Here is a 22,024-nt window from a genome sequence, read left to right as displayed (position 1 = left end):
AAGCCAGTCTAATTATTCTATTAATATTGGAAATGAACTAAAAACAAATATCGTGCTTTTCAAGGTAATTGAGGCCGTTATCTCCTGATGTAATAACATTATTTATTAAAATGTAATCAGTAAATAAATACTCTGGTTTTGTTATTTTTCGCGCTAGTACAATATTAGCGCTATTACATATATGCTTGTTTATTGCTTTATTTTTCAAGAAAACATCTGGATTATCATATCATAATAATGTCTTTGAGGTAAAAGAAAATTATATATTTTTTAATATCACAGAACAAGTTTCAACATTAGTTTGTTTGACTAGCATTTGGAACGTGTCTTGATTCTCTATCCTTGTCGCACACTTAACGTCAAACTAATTCAAACAAATGAATGAATACAGACCGAGTCTGTGTACAATTTACTCGTACTTCCTTCGCAATACGTAAGTTGCCGCTCCGCTGCTGTTAAATCACGAAATAAAAAATACAGTGAACTTTTTCGCAAGTTTATTCCTCCAAGTAATTCGTCCAGGTGAGTGATTTATTTGATAAAACTTACGTATTTATTGTGTACAATCGGGGCAGGTGTGCATTTACCTGTTGCCATTAAAATTATGCGACGAAATTCAATTCAGGAAAGTTGTAAAACTTTTGTTTGTTTGTAATGATCAATGTAACTTGGTCCGGTTATAGTCTTTAAATTTATGAATGTTGTGCGTACCACATGGTTTTAATTTACGACGTGGTTTTTTAATCAAATTCACGGGTGTTCTTGAATTGCTTTGTGACATGTGATCGTAGTAATGTTAATTTGTCACAATTGTTCTCCAATTGGGAATATCCCCATGATTTTAAAGCAAGGTTAGGTCATGTATGGCCTCGAAAAAAAATATATCTATGATAGAATACTGATTGGTTTTAAAAAAAATATCTGCATTATTTTGTTGAAAATCTTTTGATGTTATTAGCTGAACACACAGTGTTTATTTTTTTTTGTACTGCTACAGGCACAAAACTACCATGCTTTAAATTTAAAAAAATTGTTTAAAAATTTGATAGAACAATTCTCTAAATATCTTGTTATTCTGTCTTTAAACATTTTAGTGAAGAAAATAAATACCATTTTTTAACACATGGTAATTTATGTTTCTTTCTTTATTTATTCTGTAGCTTTTATTTTATTATTTATTATATTATATTATTGAATATAAATTCAATAAACTCCTAAAATAAATAGTAAAACATTTTAATCACAAGAACATACTTCATATAATTAATTTATCAGTTAGTTTTTATTTTTTTATTCACCATTATGAATACCAACTTCTACTTCAACTGTTTTAAGACAAAAATCTACTGTAGGTAATAATTTTCAAACTAAGTAATGAAATAAAAATATTTAAAAATGCCATGCAGCTCATAAATAGACCAAAAAATTAGACATAGGTAGTTTAAATCAAAAATCTTTTTACATATTTATAAGCTTGGAAACAAACTTTAGTCTGAGTTTAAAATTATTCAATTCAATACTGATGGATCTAAGTCATCAATTCAAACGATGTATTCTTATCTACGAAAGTATTTTTTGTCTATGACAATTCCAAGCTGCCTGTCACACTAAATTCCAAATACAAAATGAATTAAAAAAAAGATTTTATTCAACTTTATAATAGAAAATAATTCTGTTATGTCATCATTTTATCAAGTGTACTATAGCTAGACCAGTGTTATTGGCCTACTTATTGCTTGGCCTGCCTATCATTAGGTTCATGCTATAAAGATATTAAAGAAAATAAGACTATTAGTGCCAATCTTGTTATTTACAATGCAAATAAGATATGGCCTTAGAATTATTTGCAATAATCAGAGAGGTTGTCGGTACATTGTCTTTGTGACCCTATATTTTATCGTAGGATAATGTATTATTTTTTTACTGAATGATATTCCAATAAAATTGGTTTTCCCTTGGGTATTTAAGCCTAGTAGCCTAGTTTAATAAAGTAAACAAGTTAAAGATTTCTTTTATGAGGATATTAATAATTCGTTTTCTAACTACAGAAACATATTTATTTTGCTAGTGTTATTTTTCAGGTCTGAGTTTTGGACCTACAATTACCATTTTTAAATTTTAGATTTCTATTGCTGAATACTTACATAATAAATTTAAATAACAATAGTTCTTCAACAACTAATTACATAAAAAAAAATTTAAAATTCATTTATTCCTCATTTACTCATTTAAAGGCATGTCTCATTTACTAACATAAGTTTGGTCTTTTGGTCCAAAACTCAGCACCAATTTCAAATGTTTCGAGTAGTAGGTAGATCATTCGTTATCTAGCTTATGACACTCGATTGTCAAATCAAGGCCTTCTTCTCGTCTTTGGGTACAAATAAAGTTGCGATACGCACTCCATCTACGATCAAATCTTACGTCATCGTGAAATCGCGTGCGTATGTGATGTTTGCGAATTTAAAATACTTATGTACTATTAGGTATATAGAGTTCTTTAATAATAATATTTTGAATGGTCCTTGGGATAAAGTTTGCTGTATTTTTTTCCTTGCTAGGTAAGTATATGCGAAATAGTTTTGTGAACTATTATGTTAAATTAAACTTAAGTGCTTAGGTAACACGATACTTGGTATGCAGCTAATTAGTGTTGTTATATATTATCTCGGATGTCGGATTTGAGTTCCTAATCGACTGTACTGATGGTGACAATAATATTTTAATCCAATCAGTACATAGCATGGCATACTCTTATTTATACATACGTCTATAAATTTTATAATTTTGATAAAGAAAAAGCAGGCTTGTTTCCTTATTATGGCTGGGTAACACAATTCTAGCCACATAAAATTATTCTAAATCGAATACAACTCAAGTTCTCCTTCTTAGCACTCCTGAATAACTACTAAATTCGTAATTAGTGGGAACACTGAAGTCCGACGCGTCTTTCAGGGACTGTCTTGGATCCTGCAACGAAATAAATCCGAGGATATTATTAGAGGAGAAAAAAAAATAAAACGATTGTTTCCACTTCCCTCGGTGAATTTAATGTAACTTAGGCTTAAAGGCACAAAAGAAACTGTACAAGTGGAAGAAGTCCAGTATGTGTTTCTTAAAATTCTAGTAATGTGGTCCTTTTGGTCCTAGATACAGGTTCCATAGGTATTAGTCTTGTCTCATCGTATCATATAATTTCATACAATGTAACATTTTCAAGACGTGTAAGATCAAACAGATGTGTACTAACTACTACTAATATGGTGGTAGTTTTCAGGATTTTGTTTCCGTAACATGAACACGAACTGTTAGGTGGACGTGAACAGGCGAACTTACCCTATTTTTATTCAACATTCCAACAGACAGGTACATAATAATAATAACTAACTGTCAGATTGAGCACATCATAATACCTACTAATTAGCGTAATTAGTAATGTTTCCATGCAAAACAATAATCACATCACTGGGTCGTTAACCGTTCACAGATAGTAACTTTCTACCTGTCAATTTTAATAACCTATCTATCTACAGCCTAAACGGATCGCAGAGTTTCTTGTGAATGAGACACATTAATTAATTGAAGTAACAATGCGAACTACTAACATGGATTATTCGAGAGAAACTCTGGTACTTTCAAAGCCCATCTGGACTCATATTCAAGAGCAGCATGCGCCGCAACTCGGTATTAATGTCTTGATCGCGTTATTTTTCTTCCAGACCAGACAGGCGAGAGGTAAAAAATTTCACTGTGAAACTATCTACCAATCTAATTGAAAAGTTGCAAAACTTGATTTAACAAATTTATTTATTGAGTTCCATAATTTCTGGTCCTTTTATATGAACCAAAGAAGAAAAATGTTTCTTTTAAATAAATAAACTCAAACATTATAGTTACATACGTTAGAAGGTAATAAGATTGCGGTTACAATAAAATAAATAATAACTAATTAAGTGGCAAATTTTCTTATTGAAAAACTAATTACTCAACCAGGCTCGACCAGTAGGTGGTACCTATAATTACATCATAAATTATACAGCCGTTCGTAATGATGTAACCTGATATTGCTACATATTAGAAATATAATAACTTGCATTGATACTGTCTGTCTGTTGTAACAGTGACAATAACAACCTGATATTAGAAAATAGCAGGCATTTCCGGATAAAACTAGTTGTCTAGTCAGCCGAGTAGATCGAAAATTGATTTCATTGACACCTAATCAAATGAGATTGAACGTGTCAATGATTGGTCAAATATTTCATAGTATTTTTTTTCACACTTGTTGCGTCCAAGTTTTTTATTATAGATAAATTGTTGGCTTATACGGCATCTTTTTCGAACCTAACTAGCGTGGTGTAATTTCTGTATCCTTAAAATGTGGTAGTGAGTTTTGTTTTACCAAAAGAAGCTTCGTATTATCACCCAATTCCATAATTTACAGGATAGAAACGTAATTCTAAAAGACCTAGGTCAATTTACGTACCGAAGGACCAGTAAACAAATGCAACCGTTCAATAAAAACATACTGTTATCGTATTCGCATCACATCAATTTTAACCACTAATCAGACTCAGCTGCTTCGCCAATTAAAAGTAATTCCCCTCGTGACTGTATTTATCAAAGCTTTGATATCTATAATATCTATTTATAGTGAAAAAGTTTACAAAAGAAGAGTCAAGACCTGTTTATCCAATAATTGCACAGGTCAACGTGATTACTCCCTATCACAAAATCGTACGACAAAAATAATACAGCACTAAGCGATGTTTTTTATTGCACCAGACTCTACTAAATATAGTGAGGCACTGTCATCATCACAATTATTAATGTTGTGTTAATTTCCAATAATCTTATCGTCAGCTTGTTTATTGCTCCCCCTTGTGGAAATGTACAAGTCACAAGATAACTGACCCCCTACGAGTCAAGCGTCTTTTGTAATGACGACACATTAATAGCATATTGCTAATGTTTATAACTATGTACAGAATCTCGAACTCGATCTCAATTTTATGTTTATTATTTTCTACTTAATTTATTTCTAGAGTGTTTCATCATTTTGGTCTCGTCGATAACGCTTATAACGCAAGCTGTGGAAGTGTTGCTATTTTTTGTTTGTCGCGAAATCGCGAAATTGGCTTTTTTGTACTGTAAGACGAAACCAAATTATCGCAATCAGAAAGTGCAGAGTCAGAATGTAATTTGTTTTTGTGCTCTACACGCAACTCCAGTTGTGAATCCTGGCAGTAGTGCTGAGAGATTTAATCGGGAACAAGATTTGTGACTGAGAGTAACTGGTTAGTCAACTACTTTACACCCGTATCGATCAATATATAGGAAATTATACCCATTAGAACTGTTCACGAGATTATTAATGCATACTTGAAGACGGATGGCGAGTCAATGCGAAATCTAATTTTCTGCACAGAAAATGTCTTGTAGGAATGTCTCTTTTGCGGACAGTACGCGTCAAAAATGGTGTCAATCACGCGATTTCGATTGTTGACTGCTCTGATTGACGTCTTGTTTACTTGTGATGTGGAGCGATGAACGTTGAAATATGGAAATATGGCATGCCACTCATCCCAACTGATGGAGGGGAGCAGCAGGCATCTAGGCTACACTCAGTTGCACTTTTCCCTTCCAACAACTTTTACCTAACATCGATTGTCAGTTTGTGATTTGAAACTATTTTGAGCCCTGATTTATCTGTTTAGTGATCACAAATTCTGTTGTTAGATAAACTTCCTCAATTGGATATCTAAAGAAAACAAACTACGTAGGAGTAAGAATTTTTATTATTTTCTGTCCGTTTGTCCCACTTCCCTCACCCTTTGACCCAGTAGCAAAGATGCTGCGCAAATAATATTTTGATGAAATTAACTATTAATGTGAACAAGGCGGTTGGCAACATTATCTCGGTCAAATTATCGCTATCCCAATATCGGATGACGTAAAATATATTATTTAAACAAACCCTTGACGTCACACATTGAAATCGGAACGCCTTGGTGTTGTGAAGCAAAAGTATTTGTCATTTAGTCGAATGTTAATTTAGCTCATGTTTTTGTTTTATTATCGAGCAATTGTGTGTTATTGGCATTAAAAACTTGTTTGTATGTTGTACCGAGGCGCTTATAATCTAAAGTGTTTAAGGAGTCTGGTTAGTTTAGTTTCCAACGCCGCTGTGTGATTTTGTGCGGTCAGAACAATTAGTGACCTCTGTGTTTGTTTATATTGAAGTAAAAAAATATTTATTTTTTAATTCCTATCATCGCTTAGTGACAGCTACACGTGAGTTTTTTTATAAAACGGAAATACATAGGGCTAATATATTAATTAGTATTGGTCTAGTTTTTTTACCGGCTAATATGAATTCGAATTTGCTTGAATATTTTAGTTGTTAATTTAGAATCTTGATAATATTACCACTGTTTTAACTAACGCGTGATGAATTTAATTTCATTTGTATGCAATTATTAGTGCATTGTGCATTTTCCTGTTCTAACTAGTTAATATCAAATTAAATATAGGATTCAAATGTCTATGCAGACTTGTATCCAACTACTATGTACCAGTTTAAAAATTATCCGAGCATTGCGACATTTGAACTTAAAAATTATAATCTGGTCCTTTCAGAAATAACATGAACGGTCCCGAAGGACCATCTCGATGCTGTGATGATGGATGCGACGGTCTGAAGAATACACAGGCAGCCATGGAGCGCTTAGGAATGGAAGAAACTCCTGGCTGTGAAGCCAGGACTGCTGGTGAAGTGAAGGTGAACAGCAAGAGGTTCGGAAGAGGAGCTGTGGAGTCAGGTTTGTTTGTTTTTGCTTACGTTTTATACATATGTAATAATTTTACAGGATGGTTATGAATTTACTTTACAGTTTTCGCCCATAGAGCACTAAATAATAAATTATTCTGTTCGCATGACATGCCATTGCAGATTGTTGGTGATATTGACTTACGAGTATACGGAACTGTGTCGGTATACGGGACCTAGGGACTAATTCGTTAAAGGAATATTAAGTATCATTAGGAACATTTTTAGAAGGTATCAGCTATCGTTGGGACTATCGTAAAAATAATAGTGTTTCACCACCACCAATAGTATGTAATGATACATAGTAGCCTGAGCTAAAACGACGTTTCATATGTCAAGCTAACGTCTATTTTCAAATCAACACATAGTAAACTGATCAACACACAACAGAAATATAAAGAGCTCACATTTGTCTCCAGATGTCAATGATCGCTTCATTCCTTCTTTTTATTCTGAGGATAGAAAATCTGTTGACATCCTTACACGACTAAAACTTAATGATTTACCATTATTATTATATTTTACGTTTCTCAAACTTCAATCTCCTAGTTTTGTACATACACAACGTGTCTGCCCATCAGTTGATCTGTATATTTTGCTTTTATGGACTTCCACGTGCCGTTTGAGACACGTCGTACATAGCAGGTTTACAGCGCATATTGAATAAATTAGTAAGTAAGTTTGACTACGTAGAAGCGCATGTACAAAAAAGTAGGTACCTGAGGCACCATCTTGGCTCTATTTTTCCTTTGATGAAACAAACAACCAAGTCTGTTTACGTATTTGGTATCAGTATGTCGTATTCTGTTCAAATGCCAAATGTCATTGGCATTAAAATGCTATGCTGAGAATCACTTCCAACAGGCTGATCTAGAAGTCATTGGGAGATGCCTATGTTAAGCAGTGGATGTCTTGTAGCTGATATGATATGATGAATGATGATGCTGAGAATGCCGTTGAAATCTGAAGAGTAAATAATCTGCACCAAGACATTGAGAATATAGTTCCTTCTTTACTGCTTCGAAGAACAGGTACAAACAAATAGTAGTTAATTGCAAAGAGTAGAATACTCATACAACAACGAGTATTCTACAGCAACGCATAGTAAAATTACGGGGTTATTATATCTTAGATATTATGTAGTCTTGGCCGAGGTGCTAATTGCCACGTTGGAAACATACATAGCTAACATTAGAACTTAAGACGGGCTATTTACCATGTTTATTTATGTCTATGAGTTTCCGATATTTCGGCACTGTTGCAAGCGCCATGATCACGGATGAACTCTTAAGTAATCTTAAGTTCTAATGTTAGTGTTAGTGACCATGTCAGTTTAAAAACTTATATACGTAGTTAAGTACAATTTCAAACAATATTATATCGAAGGTCTTTGCCATCTGCGATGTTATCGACTTGCCCTTCGACGAAGACCCTTTATCAACGCTACCTTGAGTTAGAGTTGCTGAAAGTGGTTACAACCGCTACTCAATTGAACTTAAATGATTGTGAATATTAATAAAGTTATTTCATAACATTTTGCGATTCGGAATTGATGAATGTTTAATGGTGATTGTGATTTGTGGTACATTAAGAGTAGGCACATACTTGTATATTAGCGACCGAAGCAGTAGAACTACGGTTCTAATTGATATTTTATACACAAATTAGGAGAACATTCCCACATGTCAGCGGACTTTAAAAACTATTTGTTTTCTTCAGTTAAGTTTATATGTAGTCTCATTTAATAGGGCACTAAGCTGTGCCATAAACTGGCTATTACTGGACCGAGTATTTTTAAAACAAAAATATTACGTTATTCGTTTTTAAAGAACTTGAAGCAGCGGTAGTGCTGTAATAAAGAATTACAGTTAGTCCTCTAAGGAGGTTATTTTAGTATAAATCCTAGCTATATTTGCTACAGTAAATTAGAACTACATAATGTACGGTTTCACTTATTAGTTAACAATTCATAATTTCACATTACGTATCGAAATAATCGCTCTGAAACGTCTCCGCGAATTAGTTAGCGAGTTACGCCATATTTTTTGTTTATTTATAAAAAGTAATTGCGCGAGATTTTTTATCGAGCAATGTTTATGATTTAGGTAGTAATGTTTAGGTTAGCTGATATTGGCTCTGCGAATATATCAGTTAGTTATGTGATAGGGAAGTTTAGTGGCCTAATAATTTGATAATAAAGAGTAAATGAGGTCATTTTTTTTCGGTAATCAATACCGTGGTACGTGGAGTCTCCAAATTATTTTTCAGTGTCCATGATATGACATGACATAATAGTTCCATTTAGTGTTGAAGATTTCGATTGACATCTATTTAAAACAGATGTGAGATTGTTGTTTTTAACAATTTTTCCTACATTCTACCAGAAGGACCAAAAGTGGTCCTTCGATCCGTATCACTTCCTTCTACATTAAATTATATTATCTCATTATGGTATCTATAGTATTATTCCACATCCATAAAAACCAAACAGCTTTAGATAAAATTCGGAACTAACAGTTTCCGTGTTATCGAATAGGATAGATAGTCGGTCTTTTATCTCCGTTGATGAAACTATAGAGGTCAACCACATGATTGGTATTGTGACGATAAAGACCATCACCACGTGTCCCACCATTCTAATTATTAATATTAGAAAATCATATGATTAGCACGTGATTATGTGCATATTAGAAAGTGTTATAGATATTGATTAAGTACTTGAAACTTACACACATGTATGTACGATGAATCATTTATATGAATGAGAAATTGAAAAGATAATATCGAGTGAAAAATACTATGAATTAAAGTGTCTGTGATTTTATGATTGATGAGTTGTATGGCTTGAATGGCATGTCAGATATGAGTGAAATATTATTCTAATAACCTTAGTTTGTTATCATTAAGCTTAGTAAAAGGTTACTGAATAATATTGGCCAAATCAATGAAGTCTAGTGAAAGACCGCTGAACAAAATCTGTCAGATCAATACTGTCCTTGACCAGTCTCAATTGATGATCTTCCACATAAATCCCAAATTATTTACCCACTAATATAAACAAATACTACTTTATTCTCTTATCATACTACTAAAAGTAATGTTCCAAATATTTCCGGTTCATTCCACACGGTCGCAAATTTTCCAAAAAAACTGATAACCCGTCTACAATTTTAATTAGATTTAGTCATTAGTATTTTAAAATGAAGATAAGTAATTCTGTAATCTTCAAATTAATTAAGTTTAAAGATTTTATCTCTTTTAATTACAGTTACCGGTAAAAAATGGGTCAATATTAACTGAAGTATTATGTAATGGCATGATCATGAAAGATTATATTGAACTTGTAATTAAAAATAAAGAAAAAAGATAAGAATGGTACCCACAGCTCATTTGTGATTCAAATTAAATATTGTTTCATGACTTAAGATATTGATAACTGAACGAGGATTACACAAGAATTTGTAATTAATTATTCAATTTTTGTTTCACTGAGAGTGTTGTATTGTGAACTGTACCCTTAGTACGAGTTTGCTTTATGTTTAACGAGATCGATCGAAAGCGCGTTCGGTGCTCTGATTAACCGGCTCGAATAAACCAACTACATAGCGGGCTACCTAGCGGGTTTACCGGGGCTCCAGCTCGAAAAGCAGGAGTAGGAACGGGGTGGTTTTTAGTCAGTAAGAGTCTGACACTCCCTCTCGCCTCGCCCAAGGCGGGAGAAGTCATTGGATGATTTTCCACATTAAAAAAAGACAGTCTCGTTTCAATTACTTTAAACGCAAAACAAACTCATACTAAGGGTACTGATTGCTTGGTTCATTCTGCTAAAAGACAGACACATTTCTAAACATGTAAATAGCTGAACTGCTAACTAACACTTCTCATGAATGATATCTGTTACAGGTTTGACCCACGAGTGCGGAGTCTTCGGCGCCATCAGCACCGGCGACTGGCCCACCCAGGTCGACATCCCACAGGTCATTTGTCTAGGATTAGTCGCACTGCAACACAGGTGAGGACTGAGTACAAGCACTTAATGACAAGCTTTTATTTGCACACTATTATTTATTTAATTTTCTTCACGCAAATAACATTGAATGGCGAACTCCACTTTTTACTTTTTATTATTATTTCTGTCTACCACTGTGCATGGAATGTGCCGAATAAATGGCAGAAGTAGGTACGGGGTGATATTTTGGTCAGTAAGAGTCTGACAATCCCACTCACGGCAAGACAGGAGTGGTAATTTGATGTTATTTCTTCCTAAAAAGCTTGTTAAAATAAACTTTGTACTTGTTAATAGAAAATCTTTAATTCATCATAAGGTCACAGTTGAATTATTATTAACAATGAAATTTTCGCCACCAGAGCGTAGACTTAACAAATACAATATTTATATTCTTATAGGAAGGAAGTACCGAATTAAAATTACCAAGAATCGTATATTAATGTTTTTAGTTACATGTTACAAAGACAATAGAAACCCTTGTTTAACTACATAACATGATAATAACGTTCTATAGTGTAAAGCCTCTTTTGATAAGCCCCCTTTCTGTATATCTATTTCGAGAATTCGGGGGAGAACCTGCTTCAATACAAACAAACATTATGTTGTACTAGCCTTTGTATGCATTGTAAACATTTATAATCTTGTAGTTACATTGCCCCCTGTAAATAAACATTCATCAAAATAAATACTTACCTATGTTGGTACAGTGATATGATGATATGAACTTTATTGATGAACTAATAGGGTTCACTTTAAATTAAAACAAACAATATTGGGTACTTCTGCACTTTAATTTTCTGCTGTTCAGTGTTCAGAACTATTATCATTATTATTTTTACACATGAAAATCTAAACAATATTTTGAATTTCACAGAGGACAAGAGTCAGCGGGTATCGTGACGTCAGAGGGCAAGAGTGCGCGCACGTTCAACACACACAAGGGAATGGGTCTCGTCAACAATATATTCAACGACGAAGCCATGAAGAAGCTCAAAGGAAACCTCGGCATTGGACACACTAGGTGAGTTACTCTATTCATTGTTTAATCTTGAACATTACAAATGGCTGCTTGGCCACAGACTGCAGTTTAAAATACGTTTCTTACTACATCCTAGTCTTCTGGCGGGTATCGCAAGAGACACTAAAGGACTGCACTGTTGGTGCTTTGGCTGGGCAACTGGCGGCCGTGCAACGTGTAGCGGGATCGATTCCCGCTTTGTGTGATTAACACATTGTTATTTTCTTGCACAGCTGGCAGAGAATCTGAGAAGCTTGAATTTTTTAAATTGTGTTTTCCAATTCCCTTATTATACGTGGAGATTATAGCGAACCTCAACTAACTCCTAAGTACCTGAGAGCGGTAGAGATTAACATAGTTCAGTCACTAGACTGTGTCGGGTTGTAGGCGTTAAAATGTTGTTTTTAATGATAATTCACTAAGTAACACGAAAATTCCCTCGTATGGTCAGGTACTCGACCTCAGCAGCATCGGAGGAGGTGAACTGTCAGCCCTTCGTGGTGCACACCGCGCACGGAGCACTCGCCGTCGCACACAACGGAGAACTCGTCAACTGCAGCAGTCTCAGGAAGATGGTACGTGTTGGAAAATAATAGAATTTTTGTACAAAAAATAAATGATATTTATGATTAGCTCAGTAGCTTCTACTCACCGACATTAAAAGAATTTTTCATTCGCTAGATATTCATAGCCTATTTTTTATACTTACATATTATGTCCTTTTCCATTTGTCTATGTATTGATTATCAATGTGTCTAAGAAATAATCAAAGGACTTCAAAAAAAGAAACCTCTGCATTTCCTTTTAGGGTTCCGTAGCCAAATGGCAAAAAACGGAACCCTTATAGATTCGTCATGTCTGTCTGTCCGTCCGTATGTCACAGCCATTTATTTCCGAAACTGTTGGGCCTACATAGTTGAAACTTTGTAGGTTGATGTATTTTGATAACCGCTATTCGAATTTTGAATAAAAATTAATAAATTTAAAAATTAAAGGGGGGCCCCATACATGAAACTGATTCAAAAAAATTTTTTTTCAACTAACATATCCGTGATGGGTGTCTATGGATAGGTCTTTAAAAAAGGCATTAAGGTTTCTAAAACCAATTTTCGGCTAAATCAACCGTTTGAAAGTTAGACGCTTCCAAAGTGGAAAAATGAGTGTCCCCCCCTCTAACTTTTAAAATAAGAGAGTGAGAAAACTGAAAAAAATATATGCTGTAGATTTCAATAGAAACTAACAACGAAAATTGGTTTGAACGAGATATCATTATTAGTTTTTAAGATATAAAACATTTTCAAAAACCGCAAATATAACTTTGTCGTTCATACAAACACTATGTAAAACCAAGTTATTTTACAACTTTTATATTATGTCATCTACTTGCTGCTACGGAACCCTTCATGGGCGAGTCCGACTCGCACTTGGCCGGTTTTATTAAGTTGTTATAATCCACTTTTTTACTGTAAAAAAAATGTCTTTGAAGCAATCATTAAGGTATAGTATGAAATAATAAAAATAATGTTTATTTCCACCCCAGGTGTTAGGCCGTGGAGTAGGTCTGTCGACTCACTCGGACTCGGAGCTGATCACGCAGGCTCTGTGCCTGAACCCGCCCGAGGGGGAGACCAACGGACCCGACTGGCCCGCGCGTATTAACCACCTCATGAGGTAAATATTACCATATTTTTTACAGTATAACACTATTGGAAAAACAATTATACTCCATAAGAAAAAAGATAATTTGGTAGACGAGAAACTAACTTGACATTAAAAATCCGAGAAAATGTAATCAAATTATATTTTATGGACATTATACCTAATTATCAAGGATCTTCGAGGATTTATTAAGTAATATCTTTTAAAAGAGATTCAGATAAAAGAGCTATAATATTAGATTGCTGTAGGCCAGAAAGCAATGTTGCCCAGAAACCAATTTAGAGTTAGACAGGAAGAGTAAAGAAGAATACTATTATCACAGCATTATTGACGTTAGAAATCTTTGCACCAAGCTGTAATAGATAAAGAACATTCCCATTTAATCTTCTTAAGACTGTCAAACAGACAATATTTACATGATTAACGTGTATGTATTTCCTTCTCCAGGCTGGCCCCCCTAAGTTACTCCCTCGTAATAATGCTGAAGGACAAGATCTACGCAGTCCGCGACCCCTACGGCAACCGACCACTCTGTCTCGGCAAGATCCTACCTCTCGGCTCCTCGTGTAAGTCTCACTATATATTAACCGGACACATTAATATTATATACGTTCATTCACATATTTGTAGCATGAATGGGTATAATACTTCAACAATTTGAACAGTGATTAATTTGGGATGATAGTCTTAGATTTAAATTCTAATTGGTTGGGTTTAACCATGGACATAAATGTAACAATGATGGATTTGATGTTTATTAATTTCTGAACTCCTGACATTCTATACTCAATCTTAGGGTGTTTTTTCCATCAGGGATGTGCTATGCTACGTTGCTGTGGATGCGTTTTCCACATAACTTAGTACTAGTGAAAACGGTCACATATTTCCACAGCTAAGCTATTACAACTTCATAGCATAGCTACATAGCATATCTTAGGTGGTAAATCGTGTTAAACTAAAACTATGTCATCACTGAAGATATAAAAATTTTAAAACCGAAGAATAATAAACAATTTCCGAATGATAATGTCAATAATATAATATTAAATAAATTACTGTGTTATTTTGTCTACCGCTGCTAAATAAGGATGCATGTAAGTAATAGTAAGACTAAGAACGATGCACTGCATTGTGTTCCATTACCTCCATTGTTCACGGTTTACATGAATACCATTTAAATCTGTGTTTTACGGTCATTAGCAAAGTAATGTACATATTTATCATAATGACTATTCTTTGTTTCTAGTGTACAAATTATAAATATAAGGAGCTTTAAAATTATCTGCCACGGCTTTAATGGGAGGTCCATTAAAGCCGTGGCAGATACTTTTAGAACACCTTATGTAAGTAATATGTATATTGTTTTTGCACGATTAAAAATGCTAAGCGCACTTACAAACTATCTATTTTGCGACAAACCATTTACTTCCAATTTGTAAGTGCGTGTCAATGTCTAACGGTGTACACTAAACATTTGCAGATGTCTACAAACAGTCGTCGGCGCAGCATGCCGCGGGTAATGCATGACACACTCCATTTATTACTTAACTATAGTTAATCACAATTATTCATACCATCTAACATTACATGGACATGACATAGCCTAAATGGGAAGGCACCTATTTTATATGGGCACATTATTGCGACAATGGGTTTTCATCTTTCCAAAGTTATGTTATGAAATCCTTTATCCATAAGTTTTTTTTTAATATATAAGTCGGTAACCGCGTATTCGGATCGCCTGATGATAAGCAAGTGCCGCCGCTCATGGACACCGGCCTTTTGGGGGTTAGGAATTTAAGGGTTGTTGGGGAATCGGGGATCGGGAAATTAAATTAAGTTGCATATGCATGACAAGAGTAACAGCAGATTCTTGCACAAATAATGGCATAATACTCATTAATGACTAAGGGAATGTATACAATGCATCAAATACATTTTAATCAGTACGGAGACGGCGTCATCATAAGATTGTTTCATTCTCTATAGAAATTCATGGGATTTAATTTGTAATGTTTATACATGTTTTATTTGATATAAGTTGTTTCTCAAACTATAAAAAAATAAGGATTTTTTCATAGCTTTAGAGGTGACACCAATTAGTATTTATTTAATTAATGTTTTTTTTATTTACAACAGTTTTAATGAACGGCTGCGCGAAGAACGGCGTCGATGACAGAGCTGAAGGATGGGTTGTGTCGTCAGAGTCCTGTGGATTCCTCTCTATCGGTAAGTAAACCAATGTCTATGTATAAAATTAAGTATTTTACATATTTGTAATAGGAAATTGTTTTTCATTTACAATACCATTTAATTACAATTACAATATAGTAGATGTATTCTTACGAATTTATCGACTTACTGCTTTACTCAGTCATTTAATGACTACTTAAACTGTTCCTTAGTAATGATTTTGCATAGAAAACAATTTTGCTAAGTACTGGGTTAAATAAACATTAAATGACTCTTGAGTACGGCAGTTAGTTTCTTTTCAGTTTTTATCTAAAGATATTAAATTCATTACAATGTACATTGCCAGGTGCCCGCTATGTCCGTGAAGTGTTGCCCGGAGAGATAATAGAAATGTCCCGGCACGGGATTCGAACAGTGGACGTGGTGGAGAGGCCCGCGGACAAACAACAAGCTTTCTGTATATTTGAATACGTGTACTTCGCCAGGGCAGACAGTATCTTTGAAGGTAAGAACCATTTATTTCGGCTTTATTTATTTACATTTCACGTTAATTCTTATTTAATTATTTTTGTATTTTCCAACCGAACTAATTTTTTTTAAAAGAAAACGTCATGTATTAAAAACAGTTTAAAACAAATGAACGTTGCTTTATCGTTGGTTATGAATTGGTGTTGATATGATCATCACTAAGAAAAAAATTACAGCGAAGTGGTTAATCACTGAAAACATTCAGGTACACTACACCTTTTTGGTACTTTAATATAAGAGGAAAAGAGTAACCTATGGAGTTTCTTGCTCGTTCTTCTCCATAGGAATCTATATTTTGGAACAAGCAAATAGCTTCACCAGAGGACTGACCGACAGACAGTTCTTTTTTAGTATTGTAATATTTGCTTTGACATTCGAAAGTTCTTTCCTGTCTATTTGAAATAAATAACTTTGAAGAGTAATGACAGCAGTAACATTAACATCCCCCGCCCCTGGAAATCACAGCAGTAACATTAACATCCCCCGCCCCGCAGGCCAGATGGTGTACTCGGCGCGCATGCAGTGCGGGCGCATGTTGGCGCGCGAGTCGGCCGTGGACGCCGACATCGTGTCCTCCGTGCCCGAGTCCGGCACCGCCGCCGCGCACGGATACGCACGACAGGTACTACACTTGTTATATGGCTTTATTCTATGTGTTATGAATATGACGTTACATATACCTTTATCTGGAATAGAATCAGGCGTTACTTTGCGGAAATCTATGTTACACTAACAATACATTAGATTTCTAGTTTTATAAGCATTAGTTATTACTTATTAGCAATGTCTCTCCTTTTTTATCTTCAAAGGTGTAGGCAGAGATGCACATTACGGCACGTTATTAAAAGAGTAATAATATAAGCTTTATATAAGTTGAATAAAGTTCTATTAGCGGAATTAAAACTAAAATATTAATGTATTGTTAGTTACATATACTCTAGCTAGAGTCTATATATCATTAAGTTTAGTCAAAAGTACGGTACTACAAAATTAAGCTCTTACAAAAACATATCTAGACACACGGCAGTGTGTCCGCCAAGTTCGAGCAAAAAAACCGACACACCGGCCGTGGGTTATATTACACGAACCATTTCGGGCCAAGTTCGACCCACCTATAACTCAAAATCTATTTTATCTACGCATATGAAATTTCTAGTATCTGTCGAGATCTACTTACTTATCTAAAATACAAAATTTCATTAATGTACCTATTGTAGGTCTTGAGATATTGACGTCAGAAAATCGCTAATTTTACTATACACTCACTGACTGACTCACTCACTCACTCATCAAAAACCTAGACCACTTCCAATGGTCGTATTGACTTGAAATTTGGCATGGAGGTAGGTCTTTAGGTCAAGGTAAAGGAAAAAATCTGAAAATGGCCAAGTGTGAGTCGGTTTTAAAAATAATGAAGGTGTAAATTCATATCCCTAAGGAACTAAAACAAAAAAATTATCAATATCTTCCAATGGTCATACCGACCTAAAATTCGTTACGAAGGTTTGTATTTAGTCAAAGTAAAGTAAAATAAGAAAAAAAGAAAATAAACCTTACAAAAATAAATGAAATCCCACCCAAAACATAAATGTGAAAGACTGCCAAGTTCGATAATATTGGAATGCTTCGCCTATAAAAGAAGTGAGATCTAAATAAGTACCAAGTTCCATACACAGACCTCAGTTAAAAATGATATAACTTGGCAAGTTTTAATAGAAAATTATATAGGTACTTGACTCATTGCGTTTAGTAGGTTTATAACAAAGTGTGTGAAAACTTGCCAACTTGTTATATCATTTTTAACTGAGGTCTGTGTATGGAACTTGGTACTTATTTAGATCTCACTTCTTTTATAGGCGAAGCATTCCAATATTATCGAACTTGGCAGTCTTTCACATTTATGTTTTGGGTGGGATTTACTTATGCCGATTGGCGAAGAGCTAAGCTATTCTAATTTATGTTATTCTCGCCTGTCATTGGTCGAGATTATTCTTATAAATTCCTAACCAATGACATGGCGGAGCGCGATCGATCTCACTTTGAATGTTTAGAATTGACAATTACGGCATAGCCTAGTTGGTTTGTTACCCAATCAAAACGAAAATAAATTGAGAGCTTATAGAGACTTTTTTAATTTAGATACCCAATGTTTTAAATAACATATTTGCTATTTATGATTTCTTAAACATGCCTCTAGACTAGATATTACTTGTGTACGCAGCTTTAACAACTTAACAATAAAAAACCCCTTTTACCTCCTTACAGTCCGGTATTCCCTTCATGGAGGTCCTATGCAAGAACCGCTACGTAGGCCGTACCTTCATCCAGCCGTCCACCCGCCTGCGTCAGCTGGGAGTGGCGAAGAAATTCGGCGCCCTCTCGGAGAACGTGCGAGGGAAGAGGATCGTACTCATCGACGACTCTATCGTCAGAGGCAACACTATCGGACCTATTATTAAGCTGCTGAGAGATGCCGGAGCTGCTGAGGTTAGTAAAATAAATGATGTTATACTTAGCTAATTTTAACTACCTCGGTAACTGGTCGAGTGGTCGCAAGCGACTGCCGGACAAGGGGTCTCCTGCTCGATTCCCGAGTCGGCAACAAGATATTACTGGGTTTTTTTCGGTTTTTCGAAAATTTCTCACGGAGTTTGGATTTGTACCCAGCACATGGCAACAGGCTCACCTATTATATTACATGGGACTTATAATACAAATGGTGACAAGTGCATGCACGTTGTATAGCGGCATTACGTGCCGTAATTTGCACCTTCGCCTACTTTTTCGGGGATAAAAGGCGTTGCATTGCATTGCCATAATTAAAAAAAAAACGTCAAACGTATCTCAGCAACGGTGTTTGTGTCTTAAACTCTGTCTCTCTGCAACTAAGTATATATTGTTTAATATCCAGGTCCACATAAGGATAGCGTCTCCTCCCCTGAAGTACCCGTGCTACATGGGCATCAACATCCCCACGCGAGAGGAACTCATCGCCAACAAGATGGACTCCTTCAAACTCGCCGAGCATGTTGGTAAGTTGACCGTGGAATCTGAGGTTCCACTGTAATTTCAAATATGTTGTACATCGTAGGCTCGTTTAATATATATATATAATATATATAAACTTTATTAAAAAGACAACATAAGTCCACAAATCACAATAAGGAGGAGAATACAAATTAAAATACTAACTAATATGTAATACTAAGCAGGGACTTAGTCCGCTGCACTAAATTCCACATTAGTGGACAGTCGTACCTGTCAGCTATAGCACTCAGGATGCTGTGTGTTTAAAACTATAAAATATTTTTTACATTTGTCTGCCTGTAAAGCTATATGTATAGGTACTTGTTCTAAGTCATACATTCATCTGCGGGAACAATGTTTTGTAGGGCTATGATGTAATATCATATGGGTGCAGTTGCCATACTACTTACAAAAAAAATATTGGTAGATAGCTCAAATAAACTACGTTGTACGATAATTTAATTAATTAATTAGTTTTATGATAGAAAGAAAAAAACCTTTATTTGACATGCAAAAAAAAAAAAAACGATTGAACTGGTACAGTTGATGCAAAGATTTAATAATAATAATTATGTTTTGTATGGATTTTATAAGACCTTTCCAAGTGTACGGTTCTATGAGACTAGTTCAGCATATGCTAGACAAAGACAGAGCCTTGCACTGGTATTCTACTGGCCCCAATTCAATTTATCAGTTTGATTTATTAGTATCAGTTAAAAACAACATTATGTTTAACCAAAAACCATCCCTATTTCCAGGTGCGGACAGTCTAGAATATTTAAGCGTAGAAGGCCTAGTGTCGGCAGTGCACTACAACATGAAGACTAACCCCAGCGACGGGCTGGGAGGGCACTGCACCGCCTGCCTCACTGGGGAGTATCCCGGCGGAGTGCCCGACGACGACTGGTGAATGAACGATCTGCTGCCTGGTGATTGGTGAACATGAAGTATGAATGGTGATTGGCACGGTTCGATTTTCTTTTTAATTTACTTTTTCCGTGAATGTAGATGATTTTTTATAGATAATCTAACAGGAATGTGTTGATAACTTTATGTTTTATTATTGTGTCCATTGTGTCAAATAAAACAAGCAACTCTTTACAATTTAATGCCTTATTGGTATGCTGATAAGTGTCAAACAGTATCCTTAGTACGAGTTGGCTATACGTTTAACGAGATTGATTTGGTTGGTTCATTCAAGCCGGCCAATCAGAGGGCTTACTACTAACCAGAGGCCGTACTAAGGCCTCAGATAGTGATTTTAGTACAATAGCAATTGATGTTGCTGAGAAATAATATTCTTCTCTAATTTATACTATACTCATCATTATCTACTAAAGAATCGTTTACATTCACGTAAAAATAAAAGTATTGTATACAGAAGCTAAAAACGACATGATGTTTGTTTGTAAATTGTAACGAAACGGAGTAAATCTTGTACTAAATATTGTTAAAGATATACTTTACAAGTACTATATTGCATTTGTATGGGGTATAAATGGAATGGAATATTTGTTTTAGCTTACAAAGTAGATTGTACAATCTATATTTACTATAGGTACTTTATTTACTGAATATTTTTCTAAATATATTTTTAAAGTTGTCGAATATTACTATAAAATGTAATTTATGAAGTTTTTTGTAGGTTAGGTAAGCCACTAGTGCCTTATTATGTTTTTTATTTTGGCTACCTTATGGAGATGATTGTCATAGATTTTTAATAACAGCATACTGAAAGATTTTTTGAGTAGTTTGATGAAAAACAAACCTAATCATGATTATTTTACATGCTAAAATCGCTTTTACATACAATCCATAATATGTTTATACATTTATACATCTGTTTTTAATTAAAGACATTAACTGTTGAAAGGAAACTGTTTACGGTAAATTTTCTGCTAAGCGTCGGTCATCAGTATCCGACGTGGCGGTTAACGTGATTTTTAAATCTATGATCAAGATTCTCCATCAAAAAATCTTCAATACATTCTCGAATAATTGTGCATTTCATTCGAATTATACCTCGAATATTAGTAATAAATTATATTTAGAGCAACGTCGTGCTGGCTACGGCGATATATTCTAATTTTAATGCTACTCTATCAATTTATAGACTAAGTAGATATTTCTTATTAAAAACTATATTTTTCAAAACATTCCTATGTATAGACACATATTTTTTGATATTTTATAATACAGTGGGAAAATGTTTTAGTTTTTATTATTGGATTGATTTTATATCCAAAATCTCAATCGATATTTTCGTACGAATATATCAGTTTTCATGATAAAAATTCTCGAATCCAATTGATTTAAAATAAGTAGTTAAATAAGATCTTTGTCCTTTTAACTTTAAGTTACATTTATTGTTAATATGGGGCCAATATTTGTTGTTTTAACAAAAAAATTCGGCACGTTGTTAAAAGACACAAGAAAATATTGTAATTTTAAGACTATCTAATGTTCCTAAGCAAATAAAAAATATACAAAAAAAAATATTATAATACAGTGGACCTCACTAAACGTAGGAACTGAGGTCATATTGTCTAAGTACTGTTTTAAAAGAAAAATAAAAGAAACAATCGATGTTGAAAAATTGTCGAGAATTGTAAGTACATATACTTTTATATAAAGTTTTTTTCTACACGCCTGTGGTTTTATTTGAATTACATTAGCTATAAGATACAAGTATACTTCAAGTGAAGCGCCGCAATAAGGATTTTCTACATTGACGTAAAGGACGTCGCTTTACAAAGATAAA

General features: G+C 34.3%; 1 protein-coding gene across 5 annotated transcripts; it reads left to right on the top strand.

Moving 5' to 3' along the window:
- The first annotated feature begins 151 nt into the window (after window positions 1-151).
- LOC118262525 (amidophosphoribosyltransferase) lies at window positions 152-21,909 on the top strand. 5 transcript variants are annotated; one of them, XM_050697586.1, is made up of 14 exons: window positions 152-248; window positions 6,640-6,821; window positions 10,733-10,841; window positions 11,713-11,859; window positions 12,308-12,431; window positions 13,397-13,527; window positions 13,963-14,081; window positions 14,996-15,031; window positions 15,655-15,744; window positions 16,055-16,213; window positions 16,731-16,858; window positions 18,502-18,723; window positions 19,148-19,268; window positions 20,022-21,909. In XM_050697586.1, exons 1-14 carry the CDS (start codon window positions 238-240, stop codon window positions 20,171-20,173), a joined length of 1,731 nt encoding a protein of 576 aa, XP_050553543.1. In that variant the 5' UTR covers window positions 152-237; the 3' UTR covers window positions 20,174-21,909. The 5 variants fall into 5 exon arrangements, with proteins under 5 accessions (XP_050553543.1, XP_050553546.1, XP_050553544.1 ...); XM_050697587.1 differs by lacking the exon at window positions 152-248 and adding an exon at window positions 342-522; XM_050697588.1 differs by lacking the exon at window positions 152-248 and adding an exon at window positions 6,126-6,294.
- The last annotated feature ends 115 nt before the right edge of the window (window positions 21,910-22,024 follow it).

The sequence above is a fragment of the Spodoptera frugiperda genome, chromosome 12 (genome assembly GCF_023101765.2).
Source record: "Spodoptera frugiperda isolate SF20-4 chromosome 12, AGI-APGP_CSIRO_Sfru_2.0, whole genome shotgun sequence".
NCBI lineage: Eukaryota > Metazoa > Arthropoda > Insecta > Lepidoptera > Noctuidae > Spodoptera > Spodoptera frugiperda.
This window is presented reverse-complemented; position numbering and strand designations above follow the sequence as displayed.

Coding starts and splice junctions, on each gene's coding strand:
- LOC118262525 (XM_050697586.1), top strand. Junction 16,214..16,730: donor GGCAGACAGTATCTTTGAAG/GTAAGAACCATT, acceptor CCCGCCCCGCAG/GCCAGATGGTGTACTCGGCG. Junction 18,724..19,147: donor GAGATGCCGGAGCTGCTGAG/GTTAGTAAAATA, acceptor TTTAATATCCAG/GTCCACATAAGGATAGCGTC.